The 22,713-nt window shown below is 32.7% G+C and overlaps 1 protein-coding gene and 1 long non-coding RNA gene across 2 annotated transcripts; one reads left to right on the plus strand and one right to left on the minus strand.

Moving 5' to 3' along the window:
- Positions 1-149: 149 nt before the first annotated feature.
- Positions 150-15,512, plus strand: LOC128195903 (uncharacterized). Its single transcript, XR_008247746.1, has 2 exons — positions 150-490; positions 15,238-15,512. It is a non-coding gene; the product is annotated as an uncharacterized LOC128195903 (long non-coding RNA).
- Positions 13,565-16,564, minus strand: LOC108324448 (dihydroflavonol 4-reductase). Its single transcript, XM_052874713.1, has 6 exons — positions 16,389-16,564; positions 15,233-15,402; positions 14,828-15,022; positions 14,494-14,653; positions 14,157-14,349; positions 13,565-13,952 (listed from the first exon to the last, which is right to left on the minus strand). Exons 1-6 carry the CDS (start codon positions 16,504-16,506, stop codon positions 13,754-13,756), a joined length of 1,035 nt encoding a protein of 344 aa, XP_052730673.1. The 5' UTR covers positions 16,507-16,564; the 3' UTR covers positions 13,565-13,753.
- Positions 16,565-22,713: the final 6,149 nt, after the last annotated feature.

The raw sequence follows: 22,713 nt of genomic DNA on the forward strand, positions 1-22,713 counted from the left end.
TTCTTATATATGAAAAATGGTTAATGAACGCCTCCACGTGGGGGAACAGTAGCTGTACGTCACTAATTGAATTTGGTTAAGTGACGTGGCGCTGAGTGTGCAATTGAAAATTTGCATAAAATTAGGTGTTGCCAAAATTGCCCCTTCGGTAAGCTGCGTTGTGGATTTTTTCCTGCTGGTGTGTATGGCCAGTATCACGAGAATAAACTGCTAACAACTTTATCAGTGGCCAGTATCACGAGAATGACTTCACGGCAGTATTGTGGGTTTGCGGAAAAGCTTAGCGGTGATCGGTGTGGTGCTTATCCAAGAGCTGTTCTCCCTGCACCTTTCAATTCTCATTCTGTATCTCCAAATTTTTCATAATGCCTTTGTTTTCTTGCCGTCTTCGTCAATCACGAGCAGTCGTCGTTCGTGCCGGTGGTGGTGTGGTGCTCTTGGTGCTGTTGGATCTCGTCTCCCCTGTCACGCCTTTGTTTTCTGCACTAAGGTTAGTCCGTTTCTTTCTCTACTCATTTTCATTGCTCGTTTCCATTGAATGTTAATGTATGAATATTCGTTTGGATTGAATCTTAATGGCTTTTGCACCAAACTAGGCACATTTGCCTACGTAAAGGGCAAATTTTGATTAAATATGAAGTCGTGGGCCAAAACGACTTCAAATGAAGAAGTCGTGCTCCCCGGCATGACTTCACACTGTGCATTTGATCAGTGGTGAAGTTGTGCACTCCAAAAACGACTTCTGGGTTCTGTAATCGATTACAAGATAGTGGTAATCGATTACACATTGTTGAAATCCTGACCCCCTGCACGACTTCAGTTTAGTAGGTAAAAATGCTTCTGGTAATCGATTACGACACTTCTATAATCGATTACCATTGTTTTAAGTGTGCAAGAACCACCATGGTAAGCGATTACAAGCGTGTTGTAATCGATTACCAGTGTGTTTTGGTTGGTTTTAGAAAATTTATTTTGCAGTTTACATATTTTATGTACTGTTTGTGTTATACGAAAAAAGAAATTGTGGTTATTATTTAATGAATGGAGACAAATTTGAAGAAAAGAGAAAAGTAATATTAATAAGAAATATTAATAGTAATAGTAATATATTAATAATCGATTTGATTACAATTGGGTAAAGTTTCTTTTGATATATATATTTGTGATTAATTAAGAAAATATAGACAAAGTACATAATTATAAATAAATTGATGAGGCAATCTATCTATGTCCTCCAGTCCCACATGTTGGTCTTTGTCGTTGTCGTTGGCCTCGCCTTTGTTGTTGTTGTTGTAGTGTGGGACTGTGCGTGTGTTGGTCTTCATCACTAGGATGACTTTCATTGGACTGTTGAAGGTATTGGAAATCAAGCGTCGGTCGATACACGTTTTGTGACGAAGAAGCGTGTTGGTATGAAGATGGTGGAGTCATTGTCGAGGTTCCAAAATAATTGGAAGGACCTCCACTAAAAGATGATGGACCTCCACTGAACGATGTTGTCGGTGGAAAGGCGAAATAAGAGGTCTCAACCTGAGGATATGTTGATGTCGGTGGGATGTGTTGTTCGAACCTTGAATTCAGAGATGGATGTTGATAGTTGAGATGGTCAGAAGCAGACCTCTGTGGATTATGATACGGTGGTGATGCACGGTATGCAGATGGCGGTTGGAACTATTGTTCGTGCTCCATGTCATACTGCTTAAGACAATGTTTGATTGAAGATCGCAAGATAATAAGGCTTTCATAATTTAAAAGGTGGGAATATTGCAGTACCTCTTCGTCGGTTGAATCTTCTATGGGAGCAATATAGCGGATTGTATGAGTTATATACCATTGCATGTACTCGGATTCATCGCGCAAGTGACCATTTTTTTGGAATGGAATATCGTTAAATACACGATTATGTCGGTCATTCCATAATGCAATCCACTGTTGATGGTGTTCTTGCCGATTCCAATCTGCGCGTCCTCTCATATCTTGTTTATGTTCCTCATCTAGATTCATCGGTGGATGGGGGACATTTTGTCGAAATCCAAATTGACGCATCACACGGTCTGATTGCTGGTATTCTACAACAGAGAAACATATCAGAGGCACAACTGCCCGACAAGTATGGGGCACTTCGACTGGAATGATTTGACAAATGTCATCACGTCTGTACGGTGTCCATATAAACTGAAGTATTGAAGTTTTTGTTTAAAAACAAATTAAGCCACATTTGTACAAAATATATACACGAACATTAAGTGCAGAGGTCAAAAATACCTGTCTAGGTGATAGGTCGTCTAACTTTTAACGAAATTGTTGTACAGTTGTCGTGTCATGGAATATTGACTATGTTGTTCGACACCATCTTTTCGCCAGGGCAAAAACTACACTAGAAGAAATGTCTTCTTGTGTGACTTCCAGTATTTGTGGGGAAATACATGTTATTCTTTCCCATGCCCAACATTGTAACAAGATCATGCACCCTCCGATATTGTCTTGGTCAGCCCTGGTCCCATGATCAAGGGCACGATACAAGCAGGAAAGCACTGCGAATGCCCAACTATACTTTGAAACGTTCTGTAGGTTAGCCAAAAGGGTAGATACATCAAATGCACCATACTTGCAGATGTATCTGGCAACATGATGCTGTCAATTATCATCAACATATATGCTCTAGCATATTGTTGAATAACCTGATTTGTGGCATCATGAGGCAAATACACCGTTGTTGAATCGAAGCCCAACATTTATGTTATTCGTTGTGTGGAATACCACAACGGTTGTCAATGGCGTTTGAGGGCAGCTTATAGCAAAGTCCGTAAATATTGGGAAATCAAGAATATCGACGGACAACATTCGTGTTTCTCAACCATACTATCTCAAGATCATACAAATCTTGATAGTACTCATATTGTCGCGATCATATCAAATTCAGTCCGGACAAACTCATCCATTCCAATCAAGAGTTTGATTGCAGATATTAAAGCTCGATTCGGATATTCTGTGTCATACAGAAAAGCTTGGATCGCTAAACAAAAGGCTCTTGCTATGGAGTTTGGAGACTAGGAAGACTCTTATAACCACATGCCGAGGTGGTTGCATGCCGTCAAGGATGCAAACCCAGGTACAATTTTACAATGCACTGGTTCTCTAGTGCAGATTAATGGACAAACCGACAATAATTGCTATATTATGGAAAGAATTTTCTGGTCTTTCGGTCCTTGCATACAAGGATTCAAATACTGTAAACCCATTCTCCAAGTTGATGGTACATTTCTAACGGGTAAATATCATGGAACTTTGCTCACCGCCATAGCTCAAGATGGTAATAGAAATCTTTTTCCATTAGCCTTTGCCATTGTAGAAGGTAAGATAAAGGAGGCCATGATATGGTTCTTTCAACTACTTCGAGAACATGTTTGCCCTCAACAAAATATTTGCATCATCACTGACAGAGAAAAGGGTATCCTATCGGCCTTAAGATCAGAAGAAGTTGGTTGGGAACAAGATGGTTTGAACTCTATTTATTGCATACTCATCTAGCATCCAACTTCAACAACAAATTCAAAAATCATGACCTCAAAAAACAATTGATCAGTATAGGTACTACTACAAACATTTTTAATACACTTTTACTTTTATAATTTCGTAACATTATTCTAAACTTTAATTATTTATTACGTCATTACAGCTTACGAGGTCAAGCAACCAACTGTCACGACAAAACTTACTGCACTAAGAAACCAATACCCACAACAAGTTGATTGGATAGATAAAATCTCATTAAAAAAATGGTCTCAGGCTTTTGATGGAGGGAGAAGATATGGACATATGACCACTAATCTTGCTGAGTGCACCAACTCTATTTTAAAGGGAGCACGTTCATTACCAATATGTGCTCTCATCAGAACAACATTTGAGAGGACACAATCATGGTTTGTTGAACGAGGATTAAAGGCAAACTATATGTTACAAGCAGGACACCAATTTCCTGAACAAATCGCCGACATCATTAGGAAAAATCAACAACAATCCGCATTTTGTCATGTTCATCGCTACAACCGTGAAAATTATGAATTTGATGTTCAGGAAATTTCAACACCTCACCAATACCGCCCTGTTCCACTTTCCTATAAGGTCAACTTAAATGAATGGTGGTATGATTGTGGTCACTTCCAGGCTACTCGTCTCCCATGTCATCATGTCATTGCTGTTTGTGCATTTTCGCATATCCCACTAACCCAAGTAATTGATCCAGTGTACAGTCTTAACAACATTTTCAAGGCATATGAAGTACAATTTCACCCAATCCAAAATCAAGATTATTGGTCTGCGTATACAGGTCCAAACTTCATACCATATCCTAAAATTCGACGTAAGGCATCCCGAAGACCATCTACAAATAGGATTCATAATGAAATGGATCAATCCAATCCAGATAAGCCAAAAAAATGCTCTTACTGCCGCAACGAAGGTCATCATAGGGGAAATTGTCCATTTCGTCATTAGTTATTTCTTAATCTTACCCAATTGTAATCAAATCGATTATTAATATATTATTATTACTATTAATATTACTTTTCTCTTTTCTTTAATTTTGTCTCCATTCATTAAATAATAACCACAATTTCTTTTTTTGTATAACACAAACAGTACATAAAATATGTAAACTACAAAATAAATTTTCTAAAACAAACCAAAACACACTGGTAATCAATTACAACAAGCTTGTAATCGCTTACCAGGGTGGTTCTTGCACACTTAAAACACTGGTAATCGATTACAGAAGTGTCGTAATCGATTACCAGAAGCATTTTTGCCTACTAACATCTTTTTGGAGATGGAGGCTGATATTTAGGAAGAAGAAAGAACACCTTTTTATCCAAAGTTGTATGATAATTTAATCAAGTTTACACTAAAATTAACTACCTTTTTTTTAAACTAATTTAACCAAGATATATTTGCCAAAAATGTATAGAAAGTTGACAAAGACTTGTTTCCAAACTCTCAAACATACATAGGATATTTTATGCATAACATCTTATAATAAATTTACCCATTGGATATTACTTGATAAAAACTTGTCTTCCACCGACACTTCCAAAAAAAATGTATCGTATCTAAATTATTTTGTCATATTCTCGTAAAAAGTAATGTTAGAAACACACCTTAAAGAGAAATAAGTCAACCCTAATCATGTAATAAAATTTTATATTGGTATGATTTGATCACTAATTGTCATATTTAATAACACATTTTTATAATAACCATTTTAAAAGTAAGGGAAAATAATGCTAGGATGATTTTTTTTTCATATTTTAATTATGAAATTGAAGTAAATTACTCATTTAAATACGTTATCATTCATTTGAAAATTTTAAAAAAAGTTGTACTTTTCACATTTAATTTAATTTAATTTCAGTTTCTTGATTCTGTAGTTTTTAGTTTTAATTACTCATTTAAACCAAGCCATTTAATAAATTTATATACTTTAACGAGTCTTAAGTGTTTAATTTTTCAGCAATGGCGTGGTTATTAAGTGAATGATGACGTAACATTTCACTTTTAACATTTTATATAACATTATAAAATTGATAAAACAAAATAAATTATCTTAACATATAAATATATAGGATTAATATAATTATTAAAACTAAATAATCGTAATAATAAAATATATCTAAACCAATTACAATAAATTACTAGACGATTACGGAGAAAATTTTGCTATATCACCGTCTTCTACTAGAGATATTTCTACACATATTCCTTATATGCTCACAACAATAAGGTGATCATCACAAAAAAAAAACATAAAAAAATGACATGGTAAGCTAATGTGCAACTAACACATCATAAGACAATTAAATCCTAATAAATATATGTTAAACATTGATAAAATACAATAATTCATATAAACACACATAAACAGCTCACATTATAGTCAATTATTCAGATATATGCTTTGACATAGGGTTGCACTATAGGTGAGTACTTGTAGTAATATTTATGTCATGTAGAGTCACAAACACAAGGGTTATTACCCTACTACTCACAAAGTTAATCCCATTCATACCTAGGACCAAAAGTCTAAGGTTAGGACCTCCTACCATTCTCTGCCCACCCCATTCTTCTTTATATGAAATGAATGGTTTGTAGTATATTAGGATATGTACTCTCTAAACTCCCATAAGTCAAAACATACATTAAACATCACCACCACACAAAATTTGAAATTCTCTAACAATTATACCTCACATGTTCATAACAAAAATCCTCATTTCTACATATAAAGTTATTATACTTACAAGCATACTCAACGATTATATAGATCATTACCAGTACTAAAAAGTTGGTATTATCGACGGATTATCCATAAGTAACAACCATAATTCGTCGGTAATACATGTTTACTGACGAATTACCGATGACCATTATTTCATCGGTAATAATGGGTCGGTAATCATTATGACAAATATTAACCTTCGATAATTATTGGAGAACTATCCGTTGGTAATTAAGTATATAGCAAGTTAACTTCATTCAGGTCTTTATAAGTTCGTTTTAGTCATATATTGGACAACAATGCAGTAAAGTTTTCACTTGTAGTTTAATTCTTCAAAAGTTTAATCGAAAGACTCAATCAACAAAGTAATTGACTCAACAAATTGAAAATGAAATCAAGTCTTCATGTTATACTCCGAAGCATGAATGATTCACTCAGGGAAGGTCCAATGTTAGTGTGGGAAGGTCCAATGTTAGTGTAATTGGAGATAAAACCAGTCTTATATGTAGTTTTCCAAAACCTATGTTTCATGGCTGTCTTTTCAGTTTCAAAATAAAATAAAGCATCTTTAATCAAGACATCCCATGATTTCATAGCAAGCTCAGTTCAAACAATTCAGTACAGGATAAATAAACCTCATATTAACAAGCTTTAGGCAATCAAATAGTTATTTAAGTATGCAACCATAAACCAAATTTGGTCAAGAACCAGCTAAACAATCACAATAAACAGATAAATGCCTAGGGGGTTGGTGGTTTGATAGCAAATTTCTGCAAAAAAATAAAATTGCAAAAATAGGACTTAGAACAAAAAGTAGGGACAAGCCATAATCAAACTGAAAAATAGCCATAATCAAACTAATCAAAGGGTTGGGATTGAAAGGAGATGTCATTGCAAGATTTGTATCATCCATCATTTCATTTGCCATAGTAGCTATGTTGATCTACCTTTGTTCTATCCATGTATAAAGACTATGTTCTTCCTTTGTAAAGACCTCCAAATACTCAAAATGAAGTGTCAAAACAAACTGGACAGCAAATAGATGGTTACATAACTTACTTTCTTTCATTCCACTAGTGTTTTCACCATTTAATCATCTTAGTAACCTAAGATATCTTATTTATATATAGATTATGTTAACATTCTAGTGTGTGGATTCAATTTAGTTATCAAGGAGTTCAATTTATCAACACTCAACTAAGTGACGTGCTTCATATAAAAAGGTCAAACACACAAGCAAGCTATGGAAAACGAAGACCATAACCAATATTTTTATACTTAGAACCAAGGTTTGGCATCATAAGTGTGGTTTACAAACCAGAAAGTGGCGCTGTTTTGCTTACTTCACCTCTCTATCTAGGTAAGGACCAAATCCAAATGCCTATACCAACAAATGCCACTTGACTTTGCCTCTAGAGTTCTAATAATGGAAATGAAAGATAATTCTTTCCATTCGGAGGACTAATACCAATAAGTGGTTAATAACACAAACTAATGAAGAAAGAAAACTTTATGAAACCGTATGCATGACTGGTACTTATATTTTGTAATAGGTTTATTCTAAAACTGATCTAAAAACTCAGAACAAAGATTTGTCACATTTTCTTCACCCTAAGTTCTCACTTCATTCGCCTTCAAAGTCAAGAGCAAAATTGTAGACTCTGGGTGATCAGCTGCATTGAAAGCAAAAATAGATCCCCAGATATATTAGAAGATACAGAGCTCTCTAGGAACTTTGCTACTTCAGCCTTCAAATTCATGGCCAGGAACTTGCATGATGGATCTTCCCATCTTGTCCAAGCTTGAGTAGTTATTCTTTTTGTGTATTTTTCTGGAATTTCTTCTCAGTCAGCTTTGATTCAATATTTATACACTGGTTTTGTTTGAAATTTTTGTGCAAAAACTTTAAAACCAAGTTAGCCAATTCATTCTACAAAACTAAACTACTTTAATTCCTAGAATTAAGCTAAAAACCATAAAATAGAAGTCCACATCAGCTTAATGCTTTTAAACTAATTCTAAATGGATAACTAATGTTAACTAAAATGTCCTAAGGAAGAATTGTGCATAACTAATCTGTATTAGCCTATTCTAGTCAATTATGCTTAATCCTAATTGTTCTAACTAAAAAGCGAAACAGAATGCTTAACTATTTAGACTATTCCAATTAGTCTAAAAACTAGAACCTCAAACAAGAATTGTTCTAAATTCTAACTATATTTAACTAGTTGTTGGAAGTCACACATCGACTAGAGATAAAGCCAATTCATAGTTTATAAGTAGGTGTAAACCTCACCCTACAAGCCGGTTTTGTGGGGTTGAGTTAGGCTTAAAGTCTACTTCTAACATGGTATCAGAGTCATGGTTAGAGCCTATCCTAGCAATATTTGTTGGTTGCTAGGCATATTGTTCCACCCACTATCGAACCACCCATTAAAATGTCTAATCCCACGCTCGAGATGTATATACCTCGGTGTGAGAGGGATGTGTTGGAAGTCCCACATCGACTAGAGATAAGGCCAATTCATAGTTTATAAGTGGGTATAAACCTCACCCTACAAGCCGATTTTTTGGGGTTGAGTTAGGCTTAAAGTCCACTTCTAATACTAGTACTACCTAAAGTCATCTAGTCTATACTATCCTATACTAAGATTCACTACTAATTACACTAATTAATACTTAAACTAGATTATAAAGCTAGTAAACTAAAATCTAATCTGATTGTGACACTAAAACTGAACTTAAACTAAGAAACTAGTATCAAGACTAAAATTCTACTAACCTAAACTTTTTCTAAGACTAATTCTAAAACTAACCGTAAAACATGCTAAAAACATCAAATTTAAGCTAGATTTATAAAACTAACCTAAAGTGCTTTATAACCTAAGCAAAAACAAAAAGAGACACTCTCTAAAAAGAAAAACGAAACCTCCTAAAAAAATATGCATTTTTAACTCATCCTACTAGTCTAACTTCAAACTCCACATGACAATATAATTCTCTAGTTCAGGCTTCCAAACTTCCAATCGCTAAAAATACTCCAAGCAATGATGTTAATCAATGATGTTGTTTCTCAATCAAACAACATCACACATGTTATGTGTGCCACGCCATTCTTATTCATGCGCCTCCTAAACACCTTCAATTATTTTTCACCACTCAACATTTAGATCTACTCTACCATTATTCCATCAACAACTTCCAACTCAATTTTATCTTTTAAACTACATTTTATTCTTAAATTTTAACAAGTTAGATTACAAGTTTTGTTCAACAAAAAGTTAGATTACAAGTTGATTGACATGGCTTATCCCCTTTCAGAAGCTAACATACTGATTAATATTTTGTTCAACAAAAGTGATACAAACAAAAGAAGAGCAGTTGAGCCACGAGTTCAGTTACATAAAATCTTCTTTATTAGAGCATATATATAGTTATCACTACTAAGCCCAATCAGAATTCAAAACTTGTGTCATAAGCACCCAAGCATTTGGAAAAACCTTCCTTAAAAGGTAATTTTCAAGGGGAAAACACAGCCACTTGAGTACTTCACCAAGCATTTCATACAACTCAATGTAGAACTTGACAGCCTACAATACCCAAGTTTTAAAGCCCTATAACGCCTAGAGTCTAACCAATAGTAGTTGCAATATCCCTGCAATATCCAATCTTAAACAATGCTTTCAAAAAGACAAGGTTATTGTATAATGATCCATAAAAGTCATCACATTCCCATGGTTCAAAATTAGAACACTATCACTTTGTCAATTAGTTATCCTAGTTTTCCACTTGAACAACGAGGCTGAAGTAATTAGAACACTTTATCAATGAATTTGCATGCATTGAACTCAATTCTACACAAAATAGTCCATTAGTGTGCTACATATATATGTATAATATTACACACTGTCACTTAATTACAACAATCAATACATACATATATTGTTATATGATGATCATTCGTGGTTCATGTCATAGTTTTAGAATCATGGCACTAATATAGAAGCAATATCACATGCAAAGCCTTTCAAATAACAACAAATAATAACTACAGACAATAGATTAAAGTCTATGAAGGGTGACCATCTCACAAAAACACATGAACATCATACTCACGCATGGTGCAGAAAAGTCTCAACCCAACATTCATATAAGAATTTTCACATAGAAGTTGTTTGTGTGCCTCATTTAATTCAGAAAACCAACCAACTAGGCACATGTGCAGAGCTATATAAAACATTCATTCCCCCAACAAAGAACTCACCTCCACGATAGGGCGTTCTCGAAACCGTCCCTTGATGACAACTTCACGACACCACCACAGCAGCACAGAATGCAGCAACCACAGTCAACCAATGTGTGCTTCAACAAAAACCCCTCACCAGTAAAATGAACCGTTAACGACGCACCACCCAGCCTCTTGGGCCGACACCAACGTCCTCCTCACATCGCCTACTAAGCTCGCCACCTCAACTGATCGCCACCACCCAAAGAACCAAACGAATGTTGATTAGGATGAGCAAAGGGGAAACAATTTTGCTTGGACAACAAATTCGAGAGCAATGCACTGGTTTGGGAATCAAGAGACGAATTAGGGCTCAAAGAGAGGAACAAAGGCTCGAATAAGTGAAATGGGGAGAGGAAAAACCCAATTTTTCATCCTAAGTCATCGAAGAACTTACCAGCGGCCTAAGATTCGCTGCTAAATAAATACACTAAATCATTACCGACAAACACTTTTGTCAATAAATGCAATTATGTCGTCTGTCGAAAAATCCGTCGATAATTAACACTTATCGACGGATCATAGGCCGTCGGTAAAGATTTGTTGACAATAAATGTTTTTCTTGCTTACCAAACAGGTAACAATAAGAAACAAAATAAGCATACAGACTGGCATTCAAAGGTGACACTTAGTGACAGTCTTGACATTCAGTGCCAAACCTTTTGTAAAAGGTGGCGCTCAACGACAATCTTGGCACTTAGTGTCATTCTTCTGACAAAATGTCGCATTCAATGACACCCTTCTATCGCTTCCTAGAACTAAAATTGTTTCAAACCTGTAGTACAAGATGGCGTTCAACGATGCCCTACTACCACTTAGTGCCAAAACTTTTGAAAAACTAAGTACTCAACGGTGAAAAGGGGCGCTTAACGGTCTAAAGCAAAAATGCTTCCGGACTTGCTTAACCAAACTTGCGCTCAACGCCTAACAAGTACCGCACAACATTATACTAATTTACATCAGACTCAATTTTGTGATTTAAGTGAACTTGAAAATGATCAATTGCTCAAATTGGTATTCCTTTTTCAAAGAGTTGGTTCAACATAATTTTTATACATTAAAACTTATATCAATTTGTGCAATTGCTCAACTCTTCAATTCTCTCACTCACAACCGTTGAAACAACAAGCAATTAAATTCAATCCTCAAATCACACAATTCAATTCAGATATAAACACTAATCAAATTCAAATAACATACCAACAAAATCTAATTTACCGACTCACGTACACTAAAACAACTAGTTTCTCTTACCTTAAAGACACATGCACTTGCTCAAAAGAAATTCAAACCCCTTTCAAGCTTAATGGATGTTCTATCTACACCTAGAAATGAAACAAACATGATAAAGACATACCATTAGAACTACTAATCAACAAAGACTCATATAGATAACTAAAAGGACCAATGCAAGTGAAAGAAGGCTCACATACAACAAATAACATAAACGACCAAGAAAAAGGGCTGAAATTTAACTTACACAAATAAAAAAATATAATTGGTCTAAATTGAAGAGTTCACTGCAAGTATCAATTCTACGGTCTTAATTCTTTAATCAAATGAACAAAGAGGGAAAAATCATTGATAGAAGTCATATAACTCTAGAAAAATAATTATATATAGAAAATGTATTAAAAACAATGAAATTAATTCAAAATAAAATTATTTATATTAAAACCATTTAATATTAATAATCGAGTTTCATTATTTTAAACCTCTGTCAATTTTAAAATGTCATTTTCTAGATCTTTATATAAAATTAAAAAAATTATAAAACTATAAAATTAGGTGGTTAGCTTGAAAAATCAAAGCACGAGTAAAATTTAAAATATGATGTTTCAACTATTCTATTTTGCTCAAGTGTTTCAACCCAGCTGGTTTGTTGTGTAATTCCTTCACTATTAAAATAATTTATCATATTAAATTCAGGTCCGTTGTAAGATCTTGTAGTCTTGATGGTTTTGAAAAACTGTTTTGTAAAGAGGCAACAAAATTGATTAAGTGAACACAAGTTTCAGCTTCGTTTTTCACCAGATAGATCCAAGTATATCTATGTCCATCTAAACAAGAAGAAGAAGGGCCCAAATATCAATTAAATCAAAAGATTGATCAACAAGAGAAGAACTATTAGGAAATGGGAATCTCGTTTGCTTAGCCAGATGGTAAACACCACAACTATTAAAAGTTTTATACTGGATATAATAGTGCTTGATTCGTGACAGACAACCAATTGACAGAGTAATTTTTATTGAACATTTCTACCGTAGTGTGCAAACTTTCGTAGTATTAAAATTCCTTAAATTTTTCTTGTCAAAATTCAGGGGATACCCATTTTTCCTGTAGCAATTGGCTTCAATATAACCATATTTACAGCAAAAAGAATAGTTATTAGAGGTAGCAACATTTTCAAATCCACTAATGGATGCTATTTCCAATAATCTGCCATTCCTATTAGGTTACAAAAGAGAAAAATTTAGAAATAGGAGGAATGGGTCCATAAGAAGAGCATAGGACCTTATATTGTTGTATTGATCGTTCAGTCCCCTCAAAAATTGCATAGCCTCAAAAACTGCATGTAAGGTCTGAAATTATCTAATTCATCTCAAATGGTTCTCAAAAGATTTCCCCAGAAGAATACTCAAACTCTCATCTCACTCAATTCATTATTCTTCTTAAACTCATTCCTTTATACTCAAACACTTGTGAATTCAGTCCAATACCTAATTTATCAGTATGAATTATGTTATTAATTTTTTACCATCAACCCGAAAATACTAAATACAATCTAGGTTAAACCTTTTCTTAATATAAAATATAGCCAGGAAAATTATTCTAAATTACTTTCCTTTAATAAAATAAATGGTTTAAAACTTGAAAATAGTGTGTTACAAATTTTTAATGTCTTTTTAGGTAGAAACCACAAGATACTATACTAGTTATAGACTAGTTGTTTTGGGATGTAGATGTATTGTGAACAGAATTTTATAATGTTTGACGATATATAATGACATTCAATGAGCACTTATAATTTTATAATAGCCTTAATTACATAAAGGTAAGAAAAAAATCTTACGTGAGGAATTAACAAGATATGAGAAGATTACTCATAACTTATCTGAAGACAACTTCACCTTACAATTCTGACTACCATTAACAACAGAAGAATCATTGGAGAATCCGAAAAATATGAAAACCTATTTATTTATTTGTTTCTTATTCACCATGCCATTCACTGGTGTTTCAGCAGTTTTAGGAAGAAGCCCTTCTTCTCTGCATGCATCAATTGCTTCAGTATACATATCCTCCAAGCTGTATTTGAATTCGAATCCCAAGTCTCTGATTTTCTTCGAAGATAATCTCACCGGCTCTAATTCATCTGGAATCTTCTCAAACCTAAAAAATCGATGTATGCAATGTTTTTAACGTAAAAATAAATGAAAATACCATCTATATTATACTGTTTGTGAAATGAACGTAAAAGTGTGTTACTATACTACTCTCTCTTAAAACACATTTGAACGATGAAAGAAGAAAAAAATATTTAAACTTAGAGATATTAGGTGAGAACATGATATTTAAATTTGGTGAGAGACTGACCTAGTGGGAACCTTGTACTCGGGGTATTTTTTGTTGATTAATTTCGCAATGTCATGAATAGTAACGTCACATGCATTGCATATGTATCTTCCTTCAGCTTTCGGCTCTTCAAATAGAAATATGTGAGCAAGACAAATATCTTCTACGTGCACGAATTGACCTTGTCTTATGATCGAATAATGCTCCTCTTTTCCTGCAAATGAAAAATTATTCAATTATTCTCACAACAATATAGGATAATACCATCAAGATAATCTTAGATTTAGTATATCTTATAAGAAAAAAAAGCTGATAAAAAATAAAATATATAATTAATAATAAATTGGAGTAAATTTACTTAGGATAGGGGAAAGTGCTGTGATTATGCTAGATGGCATCGACGGGAGCAGAAAGGGACCAACAACAAGAGTTGGAAGGATAGTGATGAAGTCCATTCCTTTCTCTTTCGCAAATTTCCATGCTTCTTGCTCTGCCAGAGTTTTAGAAACGAAATACATCTACATTCAAACCAAGTTAAAAAAGAAACATTATTTTTTTTTAGGACATAAAGAAAAAAATCTTTGCTAATTGCATTGAAGAGATTAATGGTTTAATTATATTTTATGTATATATATTGATTTGTATCTTTGTTTAATGTGAAAATTGGATAATGAAAGAGAAAAAGTACTAACCCAACCAGTCATCTTTACTCTTCTGCATAACTCAACATCACTCCAACAAGTCTCATCATACAAAGGCTTTTGGTGAAGAGTAATGTTTGTGGTTATGGCTGAGGATGTGAATACTAGCCTTCTCACAGTTTTTGCCTTCAAGCATGCTTTCATGATATCTATCACTCCCCTTATTGCAGGCTTTATCACTTCATTCTGCATTTCCAAAACCACATTATAATTATCATTCACTCTTCGTCCATAAATTCATTTTAGATCATAACAAGTTATTCTAAATTTTATCATTAATGATGTAGAAATGAAGTGTAAAGTTACATCTATCAAAATCAGTGTATATCAGTGTATTTTAAAAGCTGAATACAAAACACTCATTAGAGAATAAGTTGATAGAATGGATGAGTGAACCTCAGGATCTTTGGACTCAAAGTCAATGGGTGTGGCCAAGTGGAAAACTCCAGTGCAGCCTTTAATGGCTTCATCAAAGCTTCCCTCTTCTGCAAGGTTAGCCTTCCATAGTGACAGCTTGCTCTTTGCACCTGGTATTTCTAGCAAGTGCTTCACCTCCTTCATGTTATCTGTAAGGTGCACATTCATATTAATAGAGTTATGAAAATTTATTTTAGTTTAAAAATGAAAGACTTATTTTATATTTGAGTAATACTATCATAACACACTTTTACATTCACTTGACACATATTACAAAGTTAAAATTGTTATAAAAGGATAAATTTTTATATTGTTTCAAGACAGAAGAAAGTAAAAAATGAATAAAAGTAGTGTCAAATAAATGTAAAAAATTTAGGTGTGTGAAAGAATAATTACTCTTTATCTTTTTCTTAAAAGATATTGTATGTAGAAAGACTTTTCAAAACAAAATCTAAGCTATATAATCTCAGTGTTAAATGCATGCATGTCAATTTCCATAATGCAATGACAATAAGTAAATACAAAATAAACAAAAGTACACAAAGAAAAAGTTAAGAAAAAACAAATTATTGTAGGTCAAATGAAAAATTATATATTTTTAAGGATAAAAAACATCTTTAAGCCACTCAGATAATTTTCTAAGTCAAAAACAACTTCAGAAAGCAACAAAGTTTTTATAAATAAGTTTTTTCAAAAACTAATTTCAATTTCCAGAAAAATTATTTCATTTTTTTTTTAATTTTCTTCTCTTATAAAATATTTTAAGAGTCTGTCTTTAGCTTCAATAAGATCTGTTGTTCTCTGTATACTTTCTTATTTCAATATGGTCCCGACAACTTTTAAAAGTTTTTCTTTAATAATCTAAAGTGTCTCTAAAGATCAAAGTAACTTTTCTGTCAACTTCTAACAGAGCAACAACAAGAACTTTAGTATTATTCACAACTTGTCACATATAATCAAGTTGACATGGTTTGAACTACCTTTTAGATACCCAGATAAAACTTTACAAATTTGAGACTAGAATGAAACCAGAAATTCAAAAGGGTAAACAAAAAGAGGTATTTTAGCCTGTGATATTGATGTTGGAAGATGAAAAAGATGAAGTCAGAGGGTGAGATGATGGATGAAAACGAACCTGGGTCAAGAACAGTGGCTCGAACCGTATAGCCACGCTGGATGAGTCTCATTACAAGCCATGATCCGATGAAACCAGAAGCCCCCGTAACGCAAACGGTTAAGGATTCTGAACCCATTGTTCCAAAAACTATAACGAAACCTTCCCCCTGCGAATGTTGGTGATGAATTCAGAGAACAATGGAAAACATGTTGGGGTGTGGGGAACGTTTTATAGAAGCTGTGTTTCTGACAGGCATAGAAATGATACTGAGTTTTTACCTAACTGGAATAAACTATTGATATCACGTGGAGATATGATCGAATAAAATATGTCGTTTGTTCTTGTAAAATTTCGAAAATCTGAGGTTGGAACAAGTGTGTTTTTTGAAGGAGTTGTTGGAATTAACGTTATCATCAAAAGCATACAAATGTGGATGCCGAAAATGTCAAATCAAGTTCACTAGTTGTGATGATATTTTACTTTCATAGAGACGGCATTGTGCTTTGGTTTAAAGGAAAACGCGCTAAGTTTTGAATGGACTCTTAGGCCTACTTGCAACCGACATTTTTCATGATTTTTTCTGAATTAAAATGAAAGGTTTATTAAAAAAATTATATTTGTTACTATGGACTCATAACCGATCGAATGGGTGCAGAAGAGCCTCTAAGTTATTTTGGGCTCATGGCTGACCGATAATACCTCTCAAATCAATAAACCGAGTGGACAAACAGTTAACCGATCGATAAAAACAGCCGTTAAGATAATCAATAATAATAACTGCTGTTGATGGGGAGTTAATAAAAATAGTTATCATTTATTGACAATTAATAGGAATAATGTCATTTATTTGTCTGACAAAGGACAAGTAACTTTGAACTCTGATAACTAATCTAGATTACAAGATTATTACGGAAAGTCACTTACAGAGTGTCTTTTGCAGACACCCTCCTCCGCGGCTTGGACAAGGATAAGAGAGAAGTCACTTAGTTGAGCGTCAGAGTGTCTTTTACAAATTTAATTCAGTTTTTAGTTTATGATAAATTTGAAAATCCTCCATTAAACCTCTAATAAATTATTATATGAGTTTTAACAAATTTAAAATTTTTGAATTGAATCCATGCTCTATAATTTTTTGTAAAACAAAGTGTGGTAAAGTTGGAAGAAAATGAGGAAAGAATAGTCCACGCGCTCAGAGGCAATTTGTAAGTTCAACTTTCAAACTAACACAAATCTAACAGCTAATGTTCATTCGATGTTAATGTTTGAAAGTTCTGTATTATTGAAAATAAGGTTAATTTATATTACATTGGGTGTAATTTTTATTTTATAAGTGAGTTTTATTTTTATTTTATAAGTCAGTTTTACAGGATTAAATTAGATTTAAAATATATTTATTAATTGTTGGAGTTAATTTTTGCATAATTTTGTAATTAAAATAATAATCTTTTTTGTTGTATCGCTCCAATAAATAATTTGGGTATGCAATGGCCTCGTATAATGTTTGAGATTTGCAAATTGTATTATTTTCATACAATGACGTGAAAGCATGTGGAAAAACATTACCAGAAACACATTTAAAAATAAAAATAAAAAGTCAACCCTCTTCCCCTTTAAAGCTTCAGCCACTCAAACGAATTACTTTCAAAAAAGAATAAAGAAAAATAAAGATTGTAACCTAACAACTAACAAATATTTGATTCTGATACATAACTATATTTAACCCGCATAATCTAAATATTTAACAAAACAACCACTATTTAAAGTGTTAAACAATTAATTATGTTTGGAGCATACATATATGATGCCATTGAACTCATAATCTCCCACAACTAAGAATATTTTAACGTGCCGAATTCAACAAACCCAATTGACTATCTTTAACAAGTAGGATTTAAGTAAACAAAACACAATTGAATATATTAAACAAGTTGAATTTAAAAAAAAAAATCTATGTTTACATATAATGCTGTATATGCTTGCATCGAACTTAGAAAAAAAATATTATCATAACTAACGTGAAAGGCAGAAAGCCAAATCAAAGGTTGTTAGCTGTGTGAGCAACTTTTTTGATAAGTTAAATATAGTTTATGAATAAGTCAAAAATGTAATTTTGGATTATTAAGAAATATTCTCTCCAAAATAGCTCATTCATAAATTATAGTTGGAAAAGTTTTTACTTTTGTTATAATTTTTTTTTTAAAGTTCCTTAAAAAGAGCACTCATTTTACAATCCATTTTAATAATATAATAATGTATATTGACATTTTAAATTATAAATAAACAAATATAATTAAAATAAAATTATTTTAAGTTGTCATATATTTTTAATAACTATCTAAACATCATCACCACCTTTTTTTTAATATGCGAAACTTTAGTAGATACTTTAACAAGAGCACTACATGTGCCATTATTGGCCATATCAGACAAATGTATATTGCTCACCCTCATTTTATTTTATTATCAGCATCATCATATTTTATGATTCCTTTTGCATGTAAGTATTCATAAATTGACTCATTTTTTTTTAAGTGAATGGAGTAGGTAAGTAGGTCGAATATAGCTCTTCATCGAGTTGAGATCTTGCAAATTTTCTTATATTTTGTTCAACAAGTTGATTAAAAAAGAGTGCATTATTATTTAACCTTTCTTGTATATAGAAATTACTTATACATTTTAATTAATGTTCCTATTTAATATTTTCATTTGAATAGAAAAATTTATTTTATTTTTGTTGAAAGTTGTAGTTACGCGTCATCACTAATATCTTAAACATTCTTCTAGTGTTATTTAAAGCAGCCACGTGAGTTAACGTAAGTAATATGATAAACTCAAAAGACAACAAATATTAATCAAGTTGTTGGACAATTGGTTAATATGTGAATGATAAAATTATTTGGTATTATAGTTTAGTCCTTAACACAAGTTTGAGAAGAAACTTTTATGATAGATCACGTTGATTAACAAAAATAAAATGTATAAAGTTTGTGATAGAAATATATATACATTTCTATTCCTAGATATCTATATATATTTATTACTATAAAAAAACCATTTACATAACAATTTTAATGTTAATTAATGATTAAGATAATTGAATACGTGCATCTTGATTTTTAATAATTATTACATGTATTTGTTAAAGTGATTTTTTATTGTTGATTCTTTCCAATTCTTAATATTTTTTATTCTTTATCTTGTGAGTTAAGTTACAAGTGGTGGAAGTGTAAGAAATTGTTATTTCAATTCCTAACATTATCTTAATTTATATTTTTAATTATTTTTGTTCGACTGTCAAAAAATTATTCCGAAAAAAAAAATCCTCCAATTCAATAAAGTCTTTCTTATATTCATATCATTATGCATTTAACACTTTTATGTACTCTTCAAAGTCTTTATCTCATATTTTTCACCAAAGTGTCTTTTATGCTAAGTTAGACTTTATTCAATAGTACATGCTTTGTATATATATTCAAATGATCAGATATATAGAAAAATGTAAATGTCAAACATGATGTTTATATGCCATAATTTTTTAATTATTAAGAAGGGGATCTTTTACAAAGTCAATAGAATATAATAACATTTTTATTTAAAATAATGCAAAAAAGTCACCTAGTTAGTTGTACAAGTACATGTAAGAGCATACCAATTGAATCAACTAACATGATTTGTTTTATTATATACCCAAAAAAATGTGATTTATGGTCCGTTTTATCCCACATCATTACTAACCCACCATGGTAGTTAAACGGTTCATTCCGGTTCATTTAAATTTGATTTGATTATGGTCTGCCAAAAAAAAAGTCAAAGTTAAATAGGTTGATTTTTACAATCTAATCTATCCAACTGTCCTGTCAAGTGGTCGAGCTACGCTAATAATAGTCATTTTTTTTATCATTGTAAAAGCAAAAGTCAACAATATTTAGTGTATAAGAAATATAATATAGAGTTAAATATATCAAATTATTTATAAAAAATTATGTTTTATTTCTGAATTAAATTATAAATAATTTTATTTCTAAATTTTATGAAGTCGTGTGAAACATATTTTCTAGTAAATAATATAGATTGGAGTTATATTATAATTTATTATAGAACTCCAATATTCATATAAAGAATACTCCATATATTATTTGTTGAAAAAGATATTCAAAAAATTAAAGAAAAAAATAAAAATAATTTAATTTATGAATAAAATATATTTTTAATAACAATTTTAAAAAGATATTTAATTTTATAATATATTAACAATTTATTAATAAGGTGTTAAAAGCATAATTAAAAGAAATACCTAAAACCCAAATGAAATTATACTTTTTATAAAGATTAGATATTTTTATTTTTGTACTAAAAACAAGATTTGGTAATAAATACCGCATAAAAAATAAGGATGACAATAATGGACAAAAAGAATTTTATTATCTGTTTCGACTGAGTCGGTGAGGACCCTGTTAAAACATACAAACTTATTGTCGAAGACGGGCGGGCGGACGGCGAAGATGCATGGACCGGGCGGACACTGCTGAATCCCACGAATCGAAGCAAGCTGAACTAGCGGGCGGCACAAAGATGGACGGTCGCTGCTCCACGCTCCAAGCCGGGCGGACGCCCTCCTCCTCCAGGCGCTGCTCCATCCTCCAAGCCGGGCGGACGCCCTCCTCCTCCAGGCTCTGCTCCGTGCTCCAAGCCAGGCGGACGCCCTCCTGCTCCAGGCACTGCTCCACACTCCAAGTTGGGCGGATGCCCTCCTCCTCCAGGCGCTGCTCCATGCTCCAAGCCGGGGGGCCGGGTACCTGCTAAAGGCACTCCGACGCTCAAGTTAGTAATATGACAGAGCAATTTGTGATGCATGGATGCATCGTAAGGAAAAGTTGGTTCGAACTCATACCTGGAACCTTTATTTATACTGATTGTAATGGGCTTTTGCCTTTAGTGGGCCTGATAACGGGCCTTTTACCTTTAGTGGGTCTGATAACGGCCCAATCACGGTCGGTTGGAGAGATGGTCGGCAAGGGATGCCAACATGGGTGGGCGGCCGTTTGGTTCTGCTGGCCGGTCAAACTGGACGTTCGGTTTTGGCGCTCGGCATGGTTTTGGCGCTCGGCACGGGAGGACGTTCGGTTCTGGCGTGTGACCTGGGGGCGGCCTTGGACGGACGGTCGGTCTTTGATTGCGACCAGGACGAGCGGCCTTGGACGAATGCTCGGCCTTGATTTGACTTAGGGGCGGGCGGCTTTGGACGCCCACCTGTCGTTGTCCGTACGTCGCCCGGCCTGCTGGTACATTATCTCATTCTGATTTTTGAAGTAAGAAAATCATATTCATCCATATTTTTATACTCAGTATACTTATGCACATGCTCATATACACCTTTTTCTTATTATTTTAATATTAATTAATTATTTTTCATAAAAAAATATGATATTATCAAATGTTTAATATTAAAATAATATATTTAATATCAAGTATTAAAAAAAACTGATAATAGTATAAATTTTAAATTAAAGTATCAAATAATAAATATATAAAAGTGAATGAATTATATAAAATATTATGTTGTTATTCATGAATAAAAGTTCAAACAACTAAAAGAACCATTACTTTTAAAAATATTAATGAAATAAAATTAATAAAATTAAAAGTATATTTAATAAATTATAAAAAGAAAAGAAATATTGAAGTTTAAAAATATTTCCAATTTCTCTTTACTTTATTTTTGTAAATTTTAATAAAATATTTATTTACTCTAGTAAAAATTATAATACACTATTTAAATAGTATATAAAAAATATTAAACAATAATATTTTGAATTTAGACATATTTTATTTTTTTAACTTAATGATAATGTTATTAATATAAGGACTTATTCTTTTCTTTCTTATTATGTGTCACTCTCCTTCCTTTCTTCTTTTTCTCTCATCATTTTTTCCTTTTATTCTTTCATTTCTCTGAAAACCCTAAGGTCATACAAGGTTGTAGGCACGAGGGAAAGAGAACAACAGAAGGAAACTCATTTCTTTTTGTAACGCAACTGTCTCTTTTCGTGGGTGTGGCGATAACAGCGTTTTCTTCACGATGACTGAGTTCCGGTATTTTTGCGGTGAGTTTTTGATTACTCGGGCATAACATTTTTCACGATCGCTTTAGGGTTCAAATTTGGGGTTCATTTCCTCTTTCTTAATTGTGGTGATTTGGGGTTTATGGTTTCAAAGAGGGTTTTCTTTCCGCGTCTCGCGATCTTGGGTGTTGTCATGAATGAGAAAAGTTTTAGGTAAGGGAAGTTAGTGTTTTTATTTCTATTATGTTTGTTATGTAAATTACATGCATGATAATTTGATT

Source organism: Vigna angularis, chromosome 3, assembly GCF_016808095.1.
Source record: "Vigna angularis cultivar LongXiaoDou No.4 chromosome 3, ASM1680809v1, whole genome shotgun sequence".
In the NCBI taxonomy this organism is placed as follows: domain Eukaryota; kingdom Viridiplantae; phylum Streptophyta; class Magnoliopsida; order Fabales; family Fabaceae; genus Vigna; species Vigna angularis.